Raw genomic sequence first — 21,973 nt, 5'->3', positions numbered from 1 at the left:
ATTGCCCCATTAGCCTGACGAGTCTGATACGCAAAGCTATGGAGTGCATCATCATGGACCTAATAAACAAGGATATAGGGAATCTCCAAACTCTGGATACAACACAGTTTGGTTTTGTGAAGGGTAGATCATGCCTGCTCAACCTGGTCGACTTCTTTGAGTCAGTCACCGGAGCTGTGGATGAAGGCAAGGTGGTTCATACAACCTACCTTGATCTGGCCAAAGCCTTTGATACCTTTCCCCACTCAGGAATCATAGAAAAACTCACTAATCTAGGCATCAACCCCTTTATCACTTGGTGGGTTGCAAACTGGCTTACAGATCGAACCCACAGTGTGAAAGTATCTGACTTCAAGTCAGACTGCCGATACGGAAGAGGTAATCAGACTGCCGATACGGAAGAGGTAATCAGGGACCTAGGGACCCAGGTTGACAGTAACCTCTCATTTGACACTCACATAGCCAAAGTGGTTAGGAAGACCTTCTATATTGCCCACCTTATCATGAAGGGTTTTACATCTAGATCAAGAGAGGTCATTGTGCTTCTCTTATCAGGCCAATGATTGAGTACAATGCCCCATTTGGGATGTATCTCACCCGACACCTGCAGCAGTTGGAAAGACCCCAAAAGTTCCTCACCAAGAGGATAAAGGGTCTTAAACATATGTCATATGCTGCCCGACTGAAAAAACTCCAGCTCTATTCAGTCGCATACCCTACTCAGAGGTGATCTGTGCCTGACGTACAAGGCCATGTCCAATCCTGAATTAATGGACATGCTCCACCTCAGAAAATCCAAATCCATCAGAGCCACGAGAACAAGTGACTTAAACCTCAACACAGAAATAAATAGAACGTGCTGTAGGGACAGATTCATAACCCAGAGGCTCCCTACACTCTGGAACAGAATCCCAGTCCATGTTAGGCAGAGCCCCTCACTGACTCTATTCAAGAGAAATCTCGATGAGTGGATGGGAGATCGTAGGTTTAGGGTCATCTCTTTGTCACTACTAGACAGAGGCATAGTAAACTAAACCCTAAAAGGGCGTAGTATTCTCATCCTAAGGGGTGGTGTAGGCCACATACACTCTGGCTAGGCTTATAAATGCCCTAGGGCAGATAGCCTAGTACGAACCTATGAACCTATGAACCTATGATCAGTTACAAGTGGAGTCTCACAGGGTTCGGTCCTGGGTCCTCTTTTGTTTGGTATCTACTTTTCTGAAGTCCAGGCCAACACGAAGGGACTCTGGCTGACAAAGTCTGCAGATGATTGCAAGTTGGGAGCTATTAACTCCCCAAGTGATGTTAACATCCTACAGAAAGGCCTCACCGAGACCAACGACTGGTGTCAGAACCATGGCCTTAAACTCAATGCCAAAAAATGTCGGCTCCCATGAATTACCACATCGATGGCATTCCACTGAACATAGAAGGTATTATAAGAGATCTGGGAACACAGGTTGACAGCAACCTCTCTTTTGACCACCACATTACCACTGTGGTCAGAAAGTCCTTCTATGTGGCACATCTCATTACTAAGGGTTTTGCATCCAGGAAGATAAAGGTCATTGTCTCCCTCTACTCTTGCCTCATTAGGCCAGTCATTGAGTACAATGCCCCATTTGGCATGTACCTCACTAGACACCTGCAACAACTGGAGAGGCCACAAAAGTACCTCACAAAGAGGATCCTAGGCCTTAAACACTTGTCCTATATGGACAGACTCAAAAAAACTCCAGCTATTCTCTGTCTCATATCGCCTACTTAGAGATGATCTCTGCTTGACTTACAAAGCCATGTCTGACCTAGCTCTGTTAGAAATGCTACATCTAAAGAAATCCCAATCCCTCCGCACCACACTCTCAAGAGACCTCAACCTCATTACCACAATCAATAGAACAAGCTGGAGGGACAGGTTCATAACCCAGAGACTGCCCATGCTATGGAACAGACTTCCCATACATGTCAAACACAGCACCTCACTGGCCCTCTTTAAGAGAAATCTTCATGAGTGGATGGGAAATAGAAAATTCACCCCGGGGATCACTCCAGTGGCTCTACTCGACAGAGGCACTGGGAACTAAGGACAGGTGGCATGATACCAGGGTAATCCTATGAGCTAGGCTTGTAAAGGCTCCAGGGCCATTAGCCTAGAACATACCTATGAACCGAGACTTGAAGAAAGCATATAACAAGGTCCCAACAAGAAATATAGCAGATATAGTTAATCAATCAAATCAATCAACCTATCAGTCCAAAGACCATGCAATAAAACATACAGATCATTTTCTAAGAGCAATAATGCTCTTCAGAGTATGTGGAAGTAATAGACTTTCAGGAGGTGTGGAGTTCCTCTGCCTTCAGTGTCAAATCTCATAGTATTTCTGAATAATTTCATTTCCCTATAATGCCTACCCTGTCAAGAATAATTGCTTACCAAATATGGCAACTATACTACTCTTGTGTTTCAATGATGGCCTGGTTTTCTCTCTCTTCCCAAGACTACCGATGCCTACTTTTCTACAAATGCTGTGTTATCACTGTGTGTTTATTTTTTCAGATGCATCATAGATATACAAAGAATATAGGCCATGCTATGAAATGCTGTATATAGTTTATATCGTAATTGTGAAATAACGCGATAATTGATTGCACTGCTCTTTTTACTCATAACACCATATGTGTTATCATACTGATAGATGTAGCTTGAACTCTTGAGTTTCGACTGCCTGAATTTCAACTTACTGACGATCGGAGTTCCTCCATAGGAAATCACTGTCGGTGAGTTGTGCTGGAAGGTATTCCCATTTTTGGGGAATTCCCCCATTCTTCAAGTTGGTGCAACCATGACATTGCTATACGTTCGCAGGGTGCAGGAGGCATACCCCCCAGCAAAGGAAGTTCAGAGGGTTCGATCCTTGGTGCATTCACTTTCATCCACTCACAGTGGTAGCCTTGATGTGTGCCTTAAGTTTTATTGTCAATGAGGTAGCCTTGATGTGTGCCTTAAGTTTTATTGTCAATGAATCTTGATGAAAATAATGTGTCAATAGAAGATACAACATACCTCTCAACCTCTGTTAGCCCAAGAATTCTGGATAAAGTCAAAATAACAGGGTGGCAAAATCCCAAAATCAGGGTCAGATTTTAAATATTGTTGTTATAAACTTAGAAAGTTGACGGAATAACAGGTTTTTACATTAGCATGCTTTTTTCTGAAGAACAAGGAGTCTGAAACTTGAAGGATATGAAGTCTGAAACTCAAATTCTGTCACTATTTAGTGACTTCAGTCCTTAATGATTTGCCAGAAAACCACAGACCAAAAATATGAGACAAAACTCTGGACATTCTGCAAAATTATGTTAGTTGATATGAGACAGAGTAGAACATTTAAAACAATAGTATGCATATATTTTCATAAATGATTGATGATAATTTCCTAACATTTACAGTTAATATACGGTTACATTCAGTTCTACACACACACACACACACACACACACACACACACACACACACACACACACACACACACAGAGTCTAAGAAAGACCAATGGGAGTAAGGGTGACAGTTACCCATGGGGGTTTCAGTCCCACAGAGAATAAGGATTTACTATTTTCCCCTCCCATGAATTAAGTGAATAAGTTGTGTTTAGAACTGCTACGGATACCTCTCAACCTCTTAGCATAAGAAAGCTGAACAAAGTAAAAAAAAATAATGGGGGAACAAAGGTCAAAAATTAGGGACAAATTTTAATTATTGCTCTTATAAACTTGGAAACCTGCTAGAATAAAAAGGTTTTGTATTGCCATGCATTTTCTGGTGAATATGAAATCTTAAATTCAGATGTCTGTCATAATTCAGTGACTTTACTCCATACCGATTTGCCTGAAAAAACGCTCAATTTTTATGAGAAATAGATATGAGGCAAACATCTGAGCATTGTGCGGAAATCTGGATAGCTACGAGATATGCCTATCATACAAATCTTAATATTACAATAATAAAGAATAAACGAACGATCACTACTAATTTCTTCGGGAAGAATACCTTCTTTGAATCCTTAATTGAATATTCTGGGTAACTGAGTCAGTGGACTTTTAATGTGCCGACAGCCTCATGTATCGTGCCACTGACTGCAAGGTCTTTTAGTACATTTAATTTTGAGGGAACTAGGTCGCATCTGTAAGTACCACATATTTCGTTAACTCATACTGTCTGCAGAACAGGATTTCAGTTTTGCCAAAAGGAATTAAATAAAACGTACTGACCCGCTTAGAAATCTTGACACAATGCAAATGTTACCTGCAACACAAACCCTACGAAGTTTTTAACAGAAAAGCACGTACTAGAATAAATAATTGTAACATTTTAGAAGTTAAGCAGTCTACTTAGATTAGACTGAAAATTGAGTGCTAATACTGAAAATATACTTAATGCGACAAACCATCGAATGACAATTAGAATGTGGGCACCTAGAATTTGTTGGTGTGCGTGCAGTGCATTGTTTCTTTCCTCGTTTTTGTACCTTCGTGCGTGCGTGCGCAGATTAGTGGTCCGCCCCTTTTCACAAATAAAATGTTAACAGCTTATAATTATTCCCACATTTCCCAGTGGTTTGTTCTGCAATGCATAAATGCAGTAATGACATCTAAAGTGTCTTTACAGTCCATACCTCTCAGCCTCTTAGCACAAGAAATCCGGACAAAGCCTAAAACACTGGGAAAAAGGTCCAAAAATAGCGACAGATTTTTAAATATTGCTGTTAATAAAACTCAGTTAAGTTGAGTAACAGAACGTGTGCTAGCATGCCCTTTTCTGGAGGAAATTAAGTCTGAAACTCAAATATATGTCATTATTTAGTGACATCAATCTTCAGTGATTTGCCATAAAAAATTATGGAGAAAAGACCGAAAATATGAGGCAAACATCTGCACATTCTGCGAAAATCTGGACGGTTGAAAGAAATGTGTAAGGTCCCATCCAGCGATATTATCATCTACGTCCTCAAGTCTGGATCATCAAAAGCTGCAAACAAATAATAATGATGAGGCAATCCCAACAGCATCCAGAACCTAAACTGCCAGAATGTTCCTTTAGCTCTTCGTCTGCAACACTTCATTATTATTAGTATCCAGTAAAGGTGATCTTGGTAGTTATCAAGTACTACCTCTAAGTCCCATTCAAAGGCTGGATGCACAGCATTCCCCATCGTCCCAGGAGGAGTAGATTTATGGGTCTTGGTTTAAAAGCTGAACATTTACAAAATGGTTTGATTAGAGCAGAAAACATAAAGAAAGATGTTGCTAGCCAGGTAGCTTCACGCGATGGGTCCTGTGAAGCAGAAAAGTAGCAATGTCAGACTGGGTGCGCCAGGCATCTCTGCAATTTTGGTACCAAGTACACACACACACCTACAACCTTGACGACAATTATTAAAATATCATTACTGACTTCTCCACTTGCAGCTGCAGAAGGGATCAGAACATGAGGCTGGTTAGTCATATTACACTGTCCTCCAGAGATGTGCTAGGCACTTAGCCCACTCGGGGCTCCAGGAACCTGCCGCAATTTGGTTATCCGAGCGTCCGTATAGTAATACGGTGGGCGAGCTTCGGGCCGCCTGAGATACGAGCACGCGCTTCCTCCCTTGATGTGAACGGCGGACAGTCGGGCCCGCGGACCCGAGCCTTCTCTTCAGTCCCAACAGTCCGAATTGGTGAGGGAGGACAGTCACCCCCCCATTACTACCACTGCCCTCGCGGCTTCCCGGACGGTTGCATGGAACACGAGTTTATCAACCGTCGGGGTCTGTTTGGATATGAAATTATGAATTTGTCAGGAGTTCACAGCAGCTGGGAAAGCTAACGAAGCCTTCGCTGTGTCAAATGGCAATTGGGATATTTCATGATGTATCAGAAATAATTTATTTTTAATTTTATCCTTCGTTGGCATTCTTTGAAGTGCTGCCAAAGTAGCCTTGGGTTGTGACGGTCTGTAATCTGCCAGTCACTGTTTATTTAGCATGAGCACCGAAGATGAGGCAGGTTTGGGATTCAAAGCGGTACTTGCACTGTCACCAGGAAGCTCCTCACCAACACCACCACCACCTTGTGAATCATGTACCGAGTCCGTGGAACGGCTGGACTTAAACCTCAGGAGGCAGCAACAGGAGCATGCTGAGGGGGACATGGAGCAAGAAGAACTGGATGCAAAGGCCTGTGATGATACTAGCGATGCACAAGAGATGATACTGGCTTCAGCAGCAGCACCAGGAGAAAAGGTCTGTGAGTGTTCGCAAAGTCTGAGTGGGTCAGAGTCCGAGTCTACATGCAGCACTGATCCTAGCCCAACACCAATCTGTAGGATTTGTTTCCAGGGACTGGAACAGGTGGAGTCATGCATGCTTCTTACTCTTTTTTTTATGTAGTTGCATCTGGGTACTGTGGTCAATTTGGGTGGGGCTCTCTAGTGCAGGTAAAGTGATGTTTTATTGTTGAAATCCCAGTGAGTTTTTGTTGTGGCGTGGACGATTTCGTTTCTGATGACTCAGTCTGTGCTTTTTGCTTTCCTGTGAAACATATTGGAAAGGCTGCTAAAACTAACAGATGGGAAATTCTATTACATGCTCCCCTGCATACATATTCACTTGGAAATTCACCTCATACAGTTATTTTCAAGGTGCTATTAAATTGTTTCATATAACCATAACATAACACATGTTTTACAAAAGTATGTGCCAGTAAGTAAAAGAAACAAAACAATTAATGAAAAATGTAGTTTACTATTTTGGTAAGAGTTCATTCCAGGAACATAATGCCACACTATATTCATGCACCAATAAAAAAAACAAAAACTTTTAGCAAATAAAGTACTTTAGCACAGGTGAGCACCTAAATGTTCAGACTGAGGGTTGATATTCTAACGTGATGATCCCTTCCTCACAAACTCATGTTTTGCTGATACTGTAACTAAGATTAACAGTTTTGGTTTTATGGTTATAAATATCAGCATTATTTAGATTTGTCAGACATAACTAATATAAACAAGTCAGCAAAAATCTCCGTCTAAAAATGTCTATCCGCCTAATTAATGCATTTATGATGAAGGGTGTTACTCCTCAAGTTGTCAGACAATCAGTGCAAATGAAATATAGCAATAAAAATTCATAAAAGTATGTTTTTTCTGTGTCTGTGCATCTTTCAGGACAGAACCAAAGTTATAATTATACAGACTGTTGGAAATCTGGGAAGGACAGCACGGAACTCAGCTTACTATTTGTCATTGTATGCGACGGGCTTTAGCACCCACCTGGATTGCCAAAAGTCCTAAAGATAGGACCACGCTTTAAAGTACTTCTTTTACTTATTTTGAGCACAAAGTCTTAAATGGTGAAACATGGTTTATTTATTCAAATGCACAGCTCTGACTCCTGATGTCTTGAACACAGTAGGCCAAAACTCTAGGAGGATTGCATTTGCTCCCACTCCCCAACACACAATATCGTTTTTTCCAAGACTCATATTAGTAAGTGTTGATTACTTTAAATAGAATGTGTATCTGTGTGGAGGTCCTTCCTGATCCACTGGGAGGGGGCATCTCTTGGCTTGTCTTCCAGAAAAAATGTTTCTTGCATATTTTTTTTTAAACAGCAGTGTTGTTGGGAAGTCATATTTCTAGACACTTGATTTCAATGCATCAGTTTCAATGAAAGCCTTAGATCCTGTGAAGGCTGCTTCTCACAAGAGGTTCTCCCATTCGATTCTCGGCTGGAGCGCCTTCTTTGTGGAGTCTGCATATCCGCCCTGCGGTCGAGTGACATCTAAAGACATGCAGGTAGGTGCGTGTGTGAATGGGTGTGCCTTCTTTGAAGGTTGTGCGTCGGGCTGGCAACTCGGCACCGTAAAAATCCACTGCCAATCATTAGCGGACTGGAGTTCTGCTGTGACGACCCCTAACCGGGAAAAGGTGAAAGACATAAAATTTGAAGAAAGTATATTACACAACTAAACAATAAAAAAATAATAAAACATGAATAAAGCCATTCCACATTTCACATTAAGTTGTGATGTATGCTAAATAAAGTGAAATGTGGGTTGACTTTAGTTGTATTTTATTAAATGTGAAAAAAGCCATGGCTCCCCATACTGTATATAGGTAAAGATGGCAGTATCTTTGCAACCACTCCTGAGCTGGATAGATTGCACAATTCTTTACTTAATTTATTCCAACTCCTTTTTTTAGTTTGCTGTAGCTGTGGAAGCTGTGTTCTCTCACAATTATTTTTAGGAATGTTGACAACCATTTCTCAAACTGTCAGTTTTGTTTTGCATTACTACCATGCTTGTAAATTCACGCTAAGGCTACTCCCCTGCTCCTCCTTCCCCAGTGCTGTTCTCCATGGTGGCCCAAGTTCCCTGGAAGTCAGGAGAGTTCTTGGACACTGAATTGCTCTTCAGACATTTTAAAATGGGCTTATGCAATTCTCAGCACTTGGAGCCTGAAATAGAGATGTTCATGATTAGATCATTGTTGCAGTAGCTCAAGCTATATGGGACATCCTGCCAAGGATAGGATTAGTCAGTCAGCTTCCGAAGCTTTAGGGCACCTTCCATGCACATTAGCCACTGTACAGCTTAAGGAGAGCAGTATTAAATCAGTGGCTATAGGGCACCAAAACTTCAGAACTTTCTTGCTGTTGAAGTGTACTTTTCCCTGTGGGGTTTGAAGCTAATGCTTCACCAGGGCCAGGCAGGAAAGTATCCCAATGGGAAATATCTTCCACTTAATGTTTTTTTTTTTTTTTAAGAAAATTTGTTCTTTTCTGTCAGAAATATTTGCTAAAAGTTAGAACTGGTGCTTATAGTTGTGGTCACTAAAAAAATTTATCTCAGGTCTGACATTTTTTGCTCATGGTGCCCATCATGGTTTCCTGTGAGAAATGGCTTCAAGATAATTTGTTTTTGTGAGAACAGGTTTTACTTAAATGTAAAAAAAAAGAAGAAAACAAATCAACATTTGTGGCTATGGGCTAGGACTTCTGGTTTGGGTTGTCATTAAAAATATTTATCTTAAAAAATATTTTGTCTGTCAGGTTGTTTCACTATCTTTAGCTCCATTACTCAACTTATCGGACACCTTTTTGGTAGACTTATGGTCCTGAGTCTCTGTGGGAGTCACTCATTATTTTCATATTTTCTTAGGAATGCATTTCTTTTCTGTCAAAAAATGCTGTTAGGGACTGGGGCTAGTTTATTTGGTGGTTTCTGCTAAAACATTTTACCTAAGAACTTAACTTTTCTGTCAGGAGGTAAGACTGATTCTTCAGAGCTGTACTAACTGCTTGTCAGGCATCTTTTACTGCTAGGACATGTATATGGGTCCTTGTAACTTGATTATTCCCACCCTGAGCCAAAAGAAAAGAAATGTTATCCATGGACTTTGGTCTTGACTCTGGCTTCCCCTTATCTATCGGTGTGATTCTGCTGTGGTCATCAGTTGTTCTTTGGACCTCTTATCACTTTCTTTTGGCCCCCCGGGGCTGCTCCTCAGGAAGCCATCAAGGACCAGGAGACAGGCATGACCTCTGGCTGTTAAGCTTCCTTTGTCAGGTAAGGGAGAGTTATTCTTGCCAGCTTTGGAGAAATAACTGGGTGATACTCCTTTGCTAAGCCGCTCTGAGGAGCTTCATTTTTGGAGAAGAGACTGTCCTTCAAGCCACTGTTTTTCTGCGGGGTGGGGGAGTGTTCCAGAAAAAAAGAAATATAAGCTTAAACATTTATTTTCCCCGAAGCAGATAAGGAGGATTGGCTGGGCTATGCAAAAGGTTTATTTAAAGTCTTAAAGCCTTCATGTGCTGAGTCTTCCCTATGTTTAAAAAAAAGAAAAGTTTATCCTCTGTCTCAGATTCTGATCCTAAGTCTGAGGGACAGGATTTAGACTTAGACACTGTTTCTCAAATTCCTACTCCATGGAATGGGGAATCTGACTGAGGAAAGTTATTCTTCAGATTCCTGTCCTAAAGAGTTGTATTCGTTGATACTGTTGTTAGAATGAAGGAATTGTCTCAATGAGAACACACGAAGTACCAGAATTACAGCAAATATATTGTGATTTAAGACAGGTGGATTTTTCCAAACTGCAGCTGCTCTCTGTTGCCAGCCTAAGAGGATGCTTTCTTTGCATCCATAATATGCCCGACAGTCAGTCATCTGTTCCCAGAAATCTCATAAATTAAGTAATGTGCCCAAATCCCACAGCATCATTTTTTTCTAACCTCAGGTCAGATCCTGCAGTATTTTTTCTGTCAAAATCTGTTTCTACCATGTCTTACAGCAGCTAGCATTATCCTTTCTGACAAGCTGGAAAAAGCCTTGATATGTTCGGAAGAAAGTTTATACATCTGCTTTAGCCTTCAGAGCATTGTCATGCTCACATCTAAATTTCTGCTAGCTTCCTTTGACGATATGAGAAAACTAATTGCTGACCTGTCTTCTTCGGAGACTAAAGCATCTCTGAATTCATTAGTATTCACTGTGTCTTAGGTAGCCAAATGTACTCATGACACTGCTGATGCTGTTTCTAGAGCAGCTGCCACTGGGGCAGTGGTAAGATTTACCTGGCTACTTTTTTAGAATTTACTAGGGGTCTCCTTTGGTCCATTCTGGTTATTGCCAGAAAAGTTGTAACAATGAACTGGAAAAATAAAAATATCCTTTTTACTGAATTTATCTGCCTTGCAAAAAAAATGAATGTGACAAGGAAATACAAACTGTTTATGGCAGAACATCAAATATTACACATACATATCTATCTTGGCAAAAAACCTAAAGATTTATTGGAAAAGTATTAAAGCTTTTGTTCAGTGCAAATTTTTGTTATGGATTTTATATATAGTTTTGTTTTTTAATTGATTATGTTTTGTTAAATTTATATTCTGATTTAATATTGTTTCAAAATACAATACAAAGTAAAAAAAAAAAAAAGAATTTACTGGGGGTATCAAAACTTAGATTCTGAATGCTTCCTTGGATAAAGAGGTGTTATTTGGATCTTCTTCTGCTGAAGTCTCTAGAAAGGTTTGAGGAAATGGAAAATTTAATCGGGGGGGGGGGGGTCACCAAGAGATTTCAATCCTCCTTGCCGAATATTTTCATCCAGTCCAGGTTCCTTTTTCAGGAAATAGAATAAGCATTTGCAGCAAGACACACACAAAGAATTTTTCAAAAAAACAATGTAAGAGAGGTTCAAAGAAGAAAGGAGAATCCTTACAAAGCCAAGGACAATCTAAGAAAATGAACTGACTATGATCCCATGCCTCTCAACTGGTGAGTACAAAAAATCGGGACAAAGCCAAAAATAGTGCATAAACAAAGGCCCAAAATCAGGGACAGATTTTAAATCTTGTTCTTATAAACTTAGAAAATGGCTGGAACAGCAGGTTTTGCATTAGCATGCATTTTTCTGAAGGAGATGAAGTCTGAAACTCAAAATGTATGTCATTATTTAGTGATTTCAATCCCCGATGATTTACCAGAAAATCGTACATTTTATGAGAAACAGACCAAAATATGAGGCAAAAATCTGGGCATTCTGTGAAAATTTGGACAGTTACCCCCAGCAATCCTCTTAGCTTTTCCAAGTGTAGGCTTTCCCTTTCCTCTGTAGCACAAGATAACTTCAGAGACTTGGGTTCTGAAAATCATTCAAAAAGACTACAATTGGAAGTGAGATTCTCTTCCTCATTTTCAAGTGATTCCACTTCACCCAGCCAATCAAACCACTAAGATCTGATTTTGTCATTTTTTTTTCATCTGATTCAACATGTGGGTTGTCAGATCTGGCTCTATCCGACTGTGGCACCTTATACCAAAGCTTTGGATTCAAGAGCTCTGACTCCTCCCTTACCTAAAGTTCTCCTCTCCTGCATGAAGTACCTCAGATCTGGTTTGCTGCCGGATTGTACCAGACATGTGGACCAAGAGCTCCATCATTTTTCACAATAAGTGAAAGCATTTTTCCTGTCTTTAGGAAATTTTAATACTAGTTATTAGGTTAGAGTAGCGTTAGGGACCTAGTAGTTATTAAAGTTAGATTACTGAGATTTTCAAAATATTTCTTGTGTGTGTGTGTGTGTGTGTGTGTGTGTGTGTGTGTGTGTGTGTGTGCGCGTGCGTGTGCGCTCATGTGTTCTTCAATCTAGTATTAGGATAGTTGTTAGTTTAGTAAGCCTGTTGTTTACAGGTAACTTGTAGTTAAGATTTATATATTTATTCATTGTTATTTCTTATTCTAATGTTAACAGGTTTTAAAAAGTGTTCCTCCTGTGGGCAATAAAATAGCTCTTCAAGACCCACACTTGCAGTGTGTCTACTGTTTGGGGCCTTTCCACTTGCAGTAGTTGTGGTCCATTTGTGCTGCGTTTGGCACCAGAGCCCTCCAGGGGAAAAAAAGAAAAACTTATTTTAAAAGGTCTTCTTCCCCCACAGGCAGGGTCCAAAATGTCTTTGCACCCAAAGACATCCACCTCTTCCCTTTCATCCTAGAAAAACGAGACAAGGAAAGGGAAAGATTTTTTTTTTTTTAAACAAGAAACATCTTTATTAAATTATCATGTATGACATAGGCCTTGTTACATTTATACAAATGGGAATAAACCATAGCAAAACAATCTCAGTTGCAAACATTATACATTCCAAACTGTGCCGACACAACCGTAGCTGCAGATATTATACATCACTTTTAACATATCCAGTCATTGTTAGTCAACCATTACATAGCTCATTCAAATCCTGACTTCATTTAAACCTCATTCCTCCTCTGCATGTATTGATCCCACATTTTCCATTTTTTCTTGTGTAATTTGCTCCTACCCTTTTCTAAAGATCCCAGTTCCAGTTGTTTTAACTCTGTTACAATTTTCGCTACTTCTAGTACAGTTGACTTAGACTTTGATTTCCATTTTCTAGTAATTGCTTTTTTGGCAGCCATCATAATTAGACTTAACAAGGCCTTATTATGTCTAGGCAATTTCAATTCTTTATCATAGCTTAAAGGAATATTTTCCGTAGTTCCTCCTGTTTTCTCACCCAACATCTCCAGCAGAGCAGTCTGCAGGGAATCTTTAAATGGGAAAGGGGAAATATTGAAGGAAAAAAGAGAGTGAAAAGGATAGAGAGAAAGCAAGAGGAAAACCTAAAGAGAAGAGATCTGAGGATTGGGTGGATAAATCTAAGAAAAGGTCTCCTGACCCCACAGCTATTGTGATCATGTCTACTAAGGTTTTGAGACAGTCAAATCCTACTGTTCCTAGGAGCCAGACTCCCTCATCGAAGACTTTTTCACCGGGGCTCATCAGCCCCAGGCTTCACTCACCAATATTGCAGAAATTACCTTCGAGGCCTGTTTTGCTCAACTCATCCTGGAGATCTAGTGGATCTACTTTAAGCTTTACAGAGTTCGATGTCGACTGAATGGTGAGAAAGTTTTTGAGGACTCAGATTCAGCTGGTATTCCTCCTAGCTCCCATCTGTGAGGAAAGGACCAGGATTAGCCCCTTCCATGCCGACTGTTCATCTTCCTACGCCATCTCCATTCTTGGAGCTGGTGTATGTTGGATCCAGCCTTCACACAATACCTGCTTGGGAGTTGATAGCCCCAGAGAGTTTTGCTTCAACATCTTCTTTCACTCACGTGACTCTGATGCACTCAAGTCGAGTGGAGTCTCAGAGACAGAGGGTCAGTGTGGGTGCTCCAATGGTGCAGTTCACCCTGAGGTTTTCTGAGCTGTCCCTACTTCTCGGGGCTTTGGCATTGGACACCTTGATTATGAGGTCCGCTTCAGAGCCTTCAGCCTTGGAGTCGAGATGACTACTGATTCTGCTAACCTGGGTGGCTCCTCTTCGATTCCATTGGTTGAGTCAGTTTTTGAGGCTGTGGAAAGGGCCTTGGCCAGACCAAGATGTCTGGTACATGCTTAGAGTTCTGATCCACCCAGACTCCCTCTGAAGATGGCTTCTACTTCCTCTCATTCTGGCAGACAAGGACAAATGGATCCCTTAGGCTTTGAGACTATTCAGCATTCAGTTCCCACATCCCATTCTGATGTTTCCCCCTCAAGAGTCCCAAGGAACATTCCTCAGAAGAGGACTTGTAACCAGAAGCATATTGACTCCTCTCTTGAGTCTGTCACTGAAGACTCCGACTTAGATGAGGGAGAAGGTTCCCCAAGGTCCCCCTGAAGGCATCTTCTTTGGAAACATCCTCAGATTGATGAAACAGAGAGGGGTATAGTCCTCTGAAACTTTCTTCTGATCAGTCAGTGTTTCTCAAAGCTTTTAAGTCTGGCCCGTCAATGTCCTGTGTGGTCCCTCCTCCTTATGCCTTAGTCAGTCTCATTACTCAGAAAGCCTGAAAGGAACCTGATGTGGCTGAGCCTGTCCCAGAGAAAGAAAACACTGGGCTAAGAGTCCCCTGTAAATGCCATGGTAGCAGCAGCAGCCACAAAAAAGGAACTGTCCAAAGAAAGAGTTCCTCTGTCCATCCCTCTAACAGAGAATCAAGGGTGTTGGTCAGACTGTGAAATGGACTTATGCTTCAGCCAGTTTTTCTCTTCATGCGCTGAACTACATGTCTCACCTGACATGTTTCCAGAGGGATTTGATTAAGGAGCCGTCAGATTCCCTGGTGGCTAACTTATCGTCAGATATCCAAAAAACTGTGGATACCCAGTTGTCTGCCTTACAGTCATCATCGAATGTTGCCATGAGACTGCTATCGAATGCAGCAGATGGTACAGCCTGAGCAGCCAGCACAGGTATTACTATGCAAAATCATGTCAGTTTGCAGCTCTCTGACTTTGAGGAAAGCTTTAAAGTAACCTTCATAAAATGCCCCCCATGATGGTTCTACTTTATTTGTACCAAAAGTCAAGGGTGTGCTTACCAGGCATAGGCAGGACGGTAAGACCTTGTCTGCCATTGAAAAACATTTTTTAATCCCTCAGAGATCCTTCTGCAGGAATCAGAGAGGAGGAAGAAAAATTTGGTTAACAAAATCTCAAGGTTTTCCAGAACACTGCTGAAGATAGGCCTCTCAGAGGCAGATGCAGGAGGCATTTCAATGGGACATTGCCCATGAGGCAGAGGTGATCTACAAAACCAAGGTTTCAGTGGACCATTCACTGAGAAACATTATCAGCATTCTTGAATGCTTGCTGGACTGCTATACTCTGGAGATAGTCGGGGACGTCTCCTTACATCCTCTAGCCTGGCAAAATATAACTTTTAGTTCTGGGTGCTAAGGATCATTATCAGAAGTTGTACAATACCCATTTTAGAAACCCCAAAGACAAACCAAAGGATAGCCAATACTCTACCCAATCAGTTGGAATCTGCAGCAACAGAAGTTTCCAAGTTTCTGGGAAAATAGTCATCCAGCCAGTCCCCTAAGACCATCTAGGATCCAGAGTCTATTCAAGGTTCTTTTTAGTACCAAAAATGACAGGGGACCTAAGACCAATTTTGGATCTCAATGATCTAAATCTGTTTGTGAAACAGACAAAATTATGGTTGGTCACAGTCCAGTCCAGTCTACCTCTGCTGAGGAAGAACAATTGAATGTGCTCTATTGATCTCTGGGATGCCTACTATCATATCAAGATCCAGCAACAATCCAGGAGATTTCTCCATTTCCTGCTGGGAGCCAGTCATTATCAATTCAGCGCACTGCCTTTCAGTCACACCTGTCAACCTCTTAGAGCAAAAAATCTAGACAAAGCCATAAATAATGGGGGGGGGGGGCAAAGGCCCAAAAATAGAGACACTTTTTAAATATTGTTCTTGCAAACTTGGAAAGTTGATAGAATAACATATTTTGCATTAATTTTTTGAAGGGGATGAGTCGGAAACTTAAATGTCTGCCATTATTTTCTGACTTTAACCCTCAATGAATTTCCAGAAAACCAAAATTTTATGAGAAACGCACCAAAAATATGAGGAAAAAATCTGGACATTCTGCGAAAATCTGTACAGTTGAGAGGTATGCTTTCAGTCTCACCACAGCCTCCCTGGTGTTCACTAAAATAATGGCAGCCATTACATCTTATCTCACTTGATAAAGGATCCAAGTATTCCCATATCTAGACAACTGGTTTCTAACAGCTGCTTCCAGGGACCTACTTCTAACACTTCACTCATTCCACTTACAGCTGACAACTCACCTGGGCATATCTATGAACACCAACAAGAGCGCCAGTAGCAAAAGAGATTTTCAGCTGCTGGAGTCAACTTTGCTACGACCTGTTTGCTTTGTAACTAAACAACAAATTCAGAACTTACTTTGACTCATCCCTCCACAGGAATAGTCACCAAGAGTTGCTGTAGTGCAGAGCATGGGCAGCTTCAATGACATTTGCAAAACGAGTGCCTATTAGTGACATATGTACCACAGCAACTTGGTCCTCAGCTCATACCTTTGTATCTCATTACATGTTAGATGTGCAGTCTAGGATTCACACATTTTTCAGCTCAGCCACACTCAAGAACGTCCTTTCTTGAGACCCCCCCAGGTCCCTGTTGGGTAGCTTGGCAATCTATCCCACATGTTGAATCAGATGAAAAAAGACAACTTTGGATACAAAAGTTATGTGCTTACCATAATGATAGATCCATGTTGTCTTCTTTTCTTCTGGTTCAACTGCCCTCCCTCCTTCTCCCTACCAAAGTGTCATTGTTTACATCTAGCCGTTGGCCTTTGCACCCTGTCTGACATCTTGCACCTCTTACACTAAACAGTGTTTATTATATTTTTTTCTTATCCTAATATATATATATATATATATATATATATATATATATATATATATATATATATATATATGTATAGATATGTCTACGTATTTATATTTATATATGCGTAGTATGACATGTTTAGGTTAGTCAGCAAACTCGATCTGAGGTAATTCAGGCAGGAGAAGGGAATTGTGGTTAAGGAAATAGTTAGTGCTCTTGGATCCAAAGCTTTGTTATAAGGCATTGAGGTTGCATTTGGCTGGATCCGACAAACCACATATTGAACTTTACGAAAAGAAGACAACACAAATCTATTGTTATGGTAAGTGCATAACTTTTGATCTGATGCTGTAAATCTTTGTTCATTAATTACTATTAGGACCCTGGTTCCATCCTCGGAACCGATACATCTGTTTCCAAGCTTGCACCAGCCAAAAACTCTCAGCTAAGATCTACCCATAATGCCCCTCTCCTAGTCACACCAGATCTCGTTTGCCATGTTCTTAGTCAGACGTGCTAGCCATCTCTCTCAAAGCTAAGTGGAAAATAAACTTATTTTAAAAGGTTTAATTAAGACACCTTTTTCGGAGGCTGTATTTGGGTCGGAGGTCGCACCCCCTCCAAAGACCAAAAAACATAAGGAAAAACGGAGTCACTCGGTTCCTGCATCTCCGTCAGTTATGGAACCGAGTCTGCTCCGTGCTTCGCCGGCGCCCACAGCGCAGACCTCTTCAGCACCAGGCTCTGTATCTTCTCCCACAGTATCGTCCATGATATTCACCCCTATTTTAGTTCCAACCTAGGCACCACTGACTTTGGTGCCGTCCTTGGATCCCACATTGGCTCCGATGACTGTACCTGCTTCGGCACCATCCCCGGCCATGGTGCCGACAGTTTCTTTAGTTCCATTGGCTCCAAAACTCGAATATCTGCCAAGGACAAGATACTCTCCAATTTATGACCCTTTTTTGGGGCAGAGGCTTAGCCCCTTTCTAGAAAGACCTGGTTCTCCTTCAGCAGCCTCCTTTAGATCCACTAGTAGTTTTTCTGAATTAGATCTAGTGCGGGTTGTGGACCAGCTTCTGGCAGCTAGGGGATTGCCCATTCCAGCTAGAACTTCCATCCCTCCTGGCTCGGAATCTTTTACTACATCTTCCCCTGTTTATCCTCCTCCGGCCTCTACCCAGATCCCAGTACCAATGTCCACTCTGGTGCATAGTGTCTAAGCTCTGACAGCAGTTTTTCCTCTGTCAGCACTGACCACCATTGCTGCATCCGTTGCTCTCCTGGAGCAGTGCTTGGACCGTCCGTACCTTGGTACCTAGCCTGGTGCCTATTTTCTCGCTGGCGCCATCTATGTCCATGGCTGCGATGGCTTCCACTCCTCTTGGAGCTCCTCACCTGGAGGTGGGCTCTTCAGGGCGGGGTGTGACCCCAGTTCCGAGGTTGTCCTTCCCAGTTCCGGGCTACCATCCCTCCTCGGGCGGGCCCGCTCTCCAGGTGATGGAGTGTTTCCTTCACTCTGAAGGCTCGCAGTCAGCACCAGTGATATCAGTGTCAGAATCCCCCCAGCATGCACCTCTCTTAAGCCTGTATTTCAGGACCTTGGGCACGGGAGTCGCAAGAACCCCCTTTGAAGGGAACCCCTTCTCCGGAGTCATCCTCATAAGATTTCACTGGGGAGCCTCCCCAGAAGAAATGGTGCAAGAGGAAGCACCTTGATTCCCCAGAAGAATCTATCACCAAAGACACTGATTGTGATGAGGGGAAAGGGTCCCCACGGTCTTCCCAGAGGACGTCTCATTTGGAGATATTCTCGAAATCCTCAAGCAGCGGGGAGACTGGAATTCCTCTAACCCTTCATCTGAGGAATTGGCATTCTTGCAGGCCTTCTTTGCCCAGCCATCTACTTCCTGGATGATCCCACCGGCAAATGACTCATTGTGCAGCATGCCTGGAAGGCCCTGGACAATGTAGAACCTGTCCCCTAGAGCCAGACAAAATTTTATGTACACCTGAAGACCAGCCCCACTAGTCCAAGCAGTTGACTGTTGATTGTATGGTTGTGGCGGCGGCCACCAAGAGGGAACTGGCAGAAGATAGTTCCACTGTCCATCCTCCAAACAGGGAGCCCCAGACCATGGACAGACTAGGGAAGCAGACCTATGCTTCAGTGACCGTCGCCATTCAGTTGCTAAACTGTCTGGCACACTTTACTCACCTCCAAAGAGACCTAATTACAGAAATGTCTTCCTCTTTGGTGGCGGTACTGCCTGATGAGGTGCATGATACTGTCGCCTCACAGCTAGCTATCCCTGAATCCATCTTGAACTCCTTGATGCGTTTGATATCTCACACCACTGAGGGGGCAGCTCGAGCTGCCGCATCAGGCATTGTCATGAGATGTAATGCTTGGATGCAGTTGTGTGACTTTGCAGACCTCTTTAAATCTTCCCTCGTCAATGCACCTGTTGACGAATCTGCACTTTTTGGACCCAAAGTACGAGACACACTTGCAAGTAGTGAGAAAGACAGAAAGACCTTGTCTGCTGTGGGCATACACTTTTCCAACCCCCAGAGGTCCTACTCCAGGAACCAGAAGGGAGGAAAAATGTGGTTCAAGGATCTTTTCGTGACACTGTTGGTGAACAATCCCGCCCAGGGCAGAGGGGGCAACTCATATGGTAGACACCCCTTTCGGGGTAGAGGGGTCCACATAACCAGGGCGCTAGAGATTCTTTCTCCGGCAGACTCTACCAGTGCTCCTGAGCTACAGCCCGATTGCTTTCCTCTGGAAGCAGTCTGGGGGTCATTTTTCTCTACACCTACCAGCCTGGCATCTTATTACTACCGATGTGTGGGTGCAGAGAATAATATCCAGAGGCTACCAAATACTATTTGATTTAATTCCCAGACCCGTCAAACGAATCCTCGATGTACCAACCAATTAGAGGGAATTAGCAGAATTAGAAATAGAAAAGCTGCTAAGAAAATTAGTCATCCAACCAGTCCCACCAGACCAGACAGGATCCGGGTTTTACTCGAGGTTCTTTTTAGTGTCAAAAAAGACAGGGGACTGGAGACCAATCCTGGATCTCATCCTATTAAACAAATTTATCAATCCTGAAAAATTCCGGATGGTCACGGTACAGTCCATTCTTCCCTTCCTAGGGAGGGACAACTGGATGTGTTCCATAGACCTCCAGAATGCATACTACGACATAAAGATGGATCACCACTCCCGGAGGTTTTTCCACTTCTGGCTGGGAGCCAATCACTACCAGTTCAGGGCACTGCCATTCAGTCTCTCGACAGTCTCCCGAGTGTTAACCAAATGTATGGCAGTTGTGGTAGGTCATCTTCGACTACAAGGGATTACATGTGTTTCCCTATCTAGATGATTGGCTCCTTACCGCTCTGACCAAGAATCTCCTAGTCCGCAGCCTCTCTTACACTCAAGGTCTCACTCTCCGCTTGGGGATTACAATCAACAAGGACAAATCTCAAATGTCCCCAACGAAGACACTGGAATTTATTGGAGTGGTCTTCGACACAACATCCTGTCAAGCTTCTCTCCCCCCTCACAGGCTTTTGAAAATAAGACACCAAATCCAAGACCTTCTTCCTCAGACCTATGTACCAGCATGTCTTGTACTGCAACTCTTAGGCTCCATGGCGGCTGCCATTACGTTAGTACCACTGGCGAGACTGCACATGAGAATCCTGCAGTGGCTCCTTTCCGCACAATGATCGTTGCTGACTCACCCACTCGACCACATGATACATCTTACAAACCGTTGCAAGGAAGAAATGCTATGGTGGATGAAGCCACAAATGAATCTTTGGTGTCGACCGTTCTATCTTCCCCAGCCCACGGCCAAGGTGTCCACGAATGCTTCCCTGTTAGGGTGGGGGGGCATTTCCAGGGAAAGAAGGTCCAAGGCACCTGGTCCCCCATGGATGCCAATTTGCACATAAATGTCCTGGAACTGAGGGTAGTTCTCTTAGCATTGCAAGCGTTCCATGCATCCCTACCCTCTGGGAACATTGTAATTCAGTCAGACAAAATGTCAGTCATCTGGTATATCAACAAGCAAGCCGGAACCAGGTCTTACCCCCTGTGTCGGGAAGCCATGAGTATTTGGCACTGGGCAATAGCTTCCAACCGCTTTCTTATAGCAACGCACATTCCCAGGAGTTCCAACCTTATTGCGGACAATCTGAGCAGGAACATCCTGATGCCTCACAAGTGGTCCGTCAATCTTGTAACAGTGGATCTTCCAACGCTGGGGCAAGCCTTGCTGCTATCTGTTTGCTTCCCCCCTAAACTACAAATGCAGAAGCTACTTTGCCCTGATTTCCTCTCAGGGGGAACCCCCGAGGGACGCTGTAACGCATGATTGACCCCCGGGTCTTCTGTATGCCTTCCCCTATTTCCCCTCATTCCAAAATTTCTCCAGAAAGGTCAGAGGTTGAGAAGCAAAGTGATCCTCATTGCCCCCTACTGGCCCCGTCAAGTATGGTTCTTGTTTCTGTGGCCTTATCTGATTCACAGCCCGTGGATCCTGAATCATTCTCAAGACCTGTTATCTCATCCTCAGGGACTGATTCATCCGAACCTCCACAGTCTCAAGCTCACAGCTTGGTTCCTCCACTTCCAGTGATTGCCAGGCTGCTTGACATCCATCTCCTGTTTGTGAAATTCTTCTGGCTTCACACAAACCTTCCACCAGGAAAGTTTGTTCTAGTAAATGGACTAGGTTCTCTATTTGGGCCAAAGATCAGAACTTAGACCCTTTCTGTATGCATGCTCTAAAGATCCTGCAATACCTGACTACTCTTTTAAATGTAGGAGCCTCAGCATCGACGATCACTGTACATTTAGCAGCTATCGCCAATTTTCATAATGGACTTGATAATTCCTAGATTATGTCAGACTGCCTATGCAAGACTTTTTTGAAAGGAGTATTACATGTTAAACCTCCAGTCAAGCCTCCCTTAGAACCCTGGGACTTAACTTTGGTACTTTAATCTCTCACAGGTCCTCCATTTGAGCCCTTTGATTCATGTGATTTAAAATTTTTGTCATGGGAAACCTTACTTCTAGTAGCACTTACCTCAGCGAGAAGAATATCTGAGCTTCAGGCCTTGAGTGTCGAGACCTTACTTGATTTTCCA

General features: G+C 42.6%; 1 protein-coding gene across 1 annotated transcript in view; it reads left to right on the top strand.

Annotated features, from left to right (window-relative positions):
* Positions 1–5,236: 5,236 nt before the first annotated feature.
* Positions 5,237–21,973, top strand: part of MARCHF11 (membrane associated ring-CH-type finger 11) — a 301,478-nt gene continuing 284,741 nt past the window's right edge. The window contains exon 1 of the mRNA XM_044065719.1: positions 5,237–6,396. Coding sequence (XP_043921654.1) covers positions 6,031–6,396 — 366 coding nt within the window. The 5' untranslated portion in view covers positions 5,237–6,030. The remainder of the gene's footprint in view (positions 6,397–21,973) is intronic.

This window comes from Protopterus annectens, chromosome 3.part0 (assembly GCF_019279795.1).
Source record: "Protopterus annectens isolate FY-2018-M chromosome 3.part0, PAN1.0, whole genome shotgun sequence".
In the NCBI taxonomy this organism is placed as follows: domain Eukaryota; kingdom Metazoa; phylum Chordata; order Ceratodontiformes; family Protopteridae; genus Protopterus; species Protopterus annectens.
Note: the sequence above shows the minus strand (reverse complement) of the source record. Positions and strands in the feature narration are given on the sequence as shown.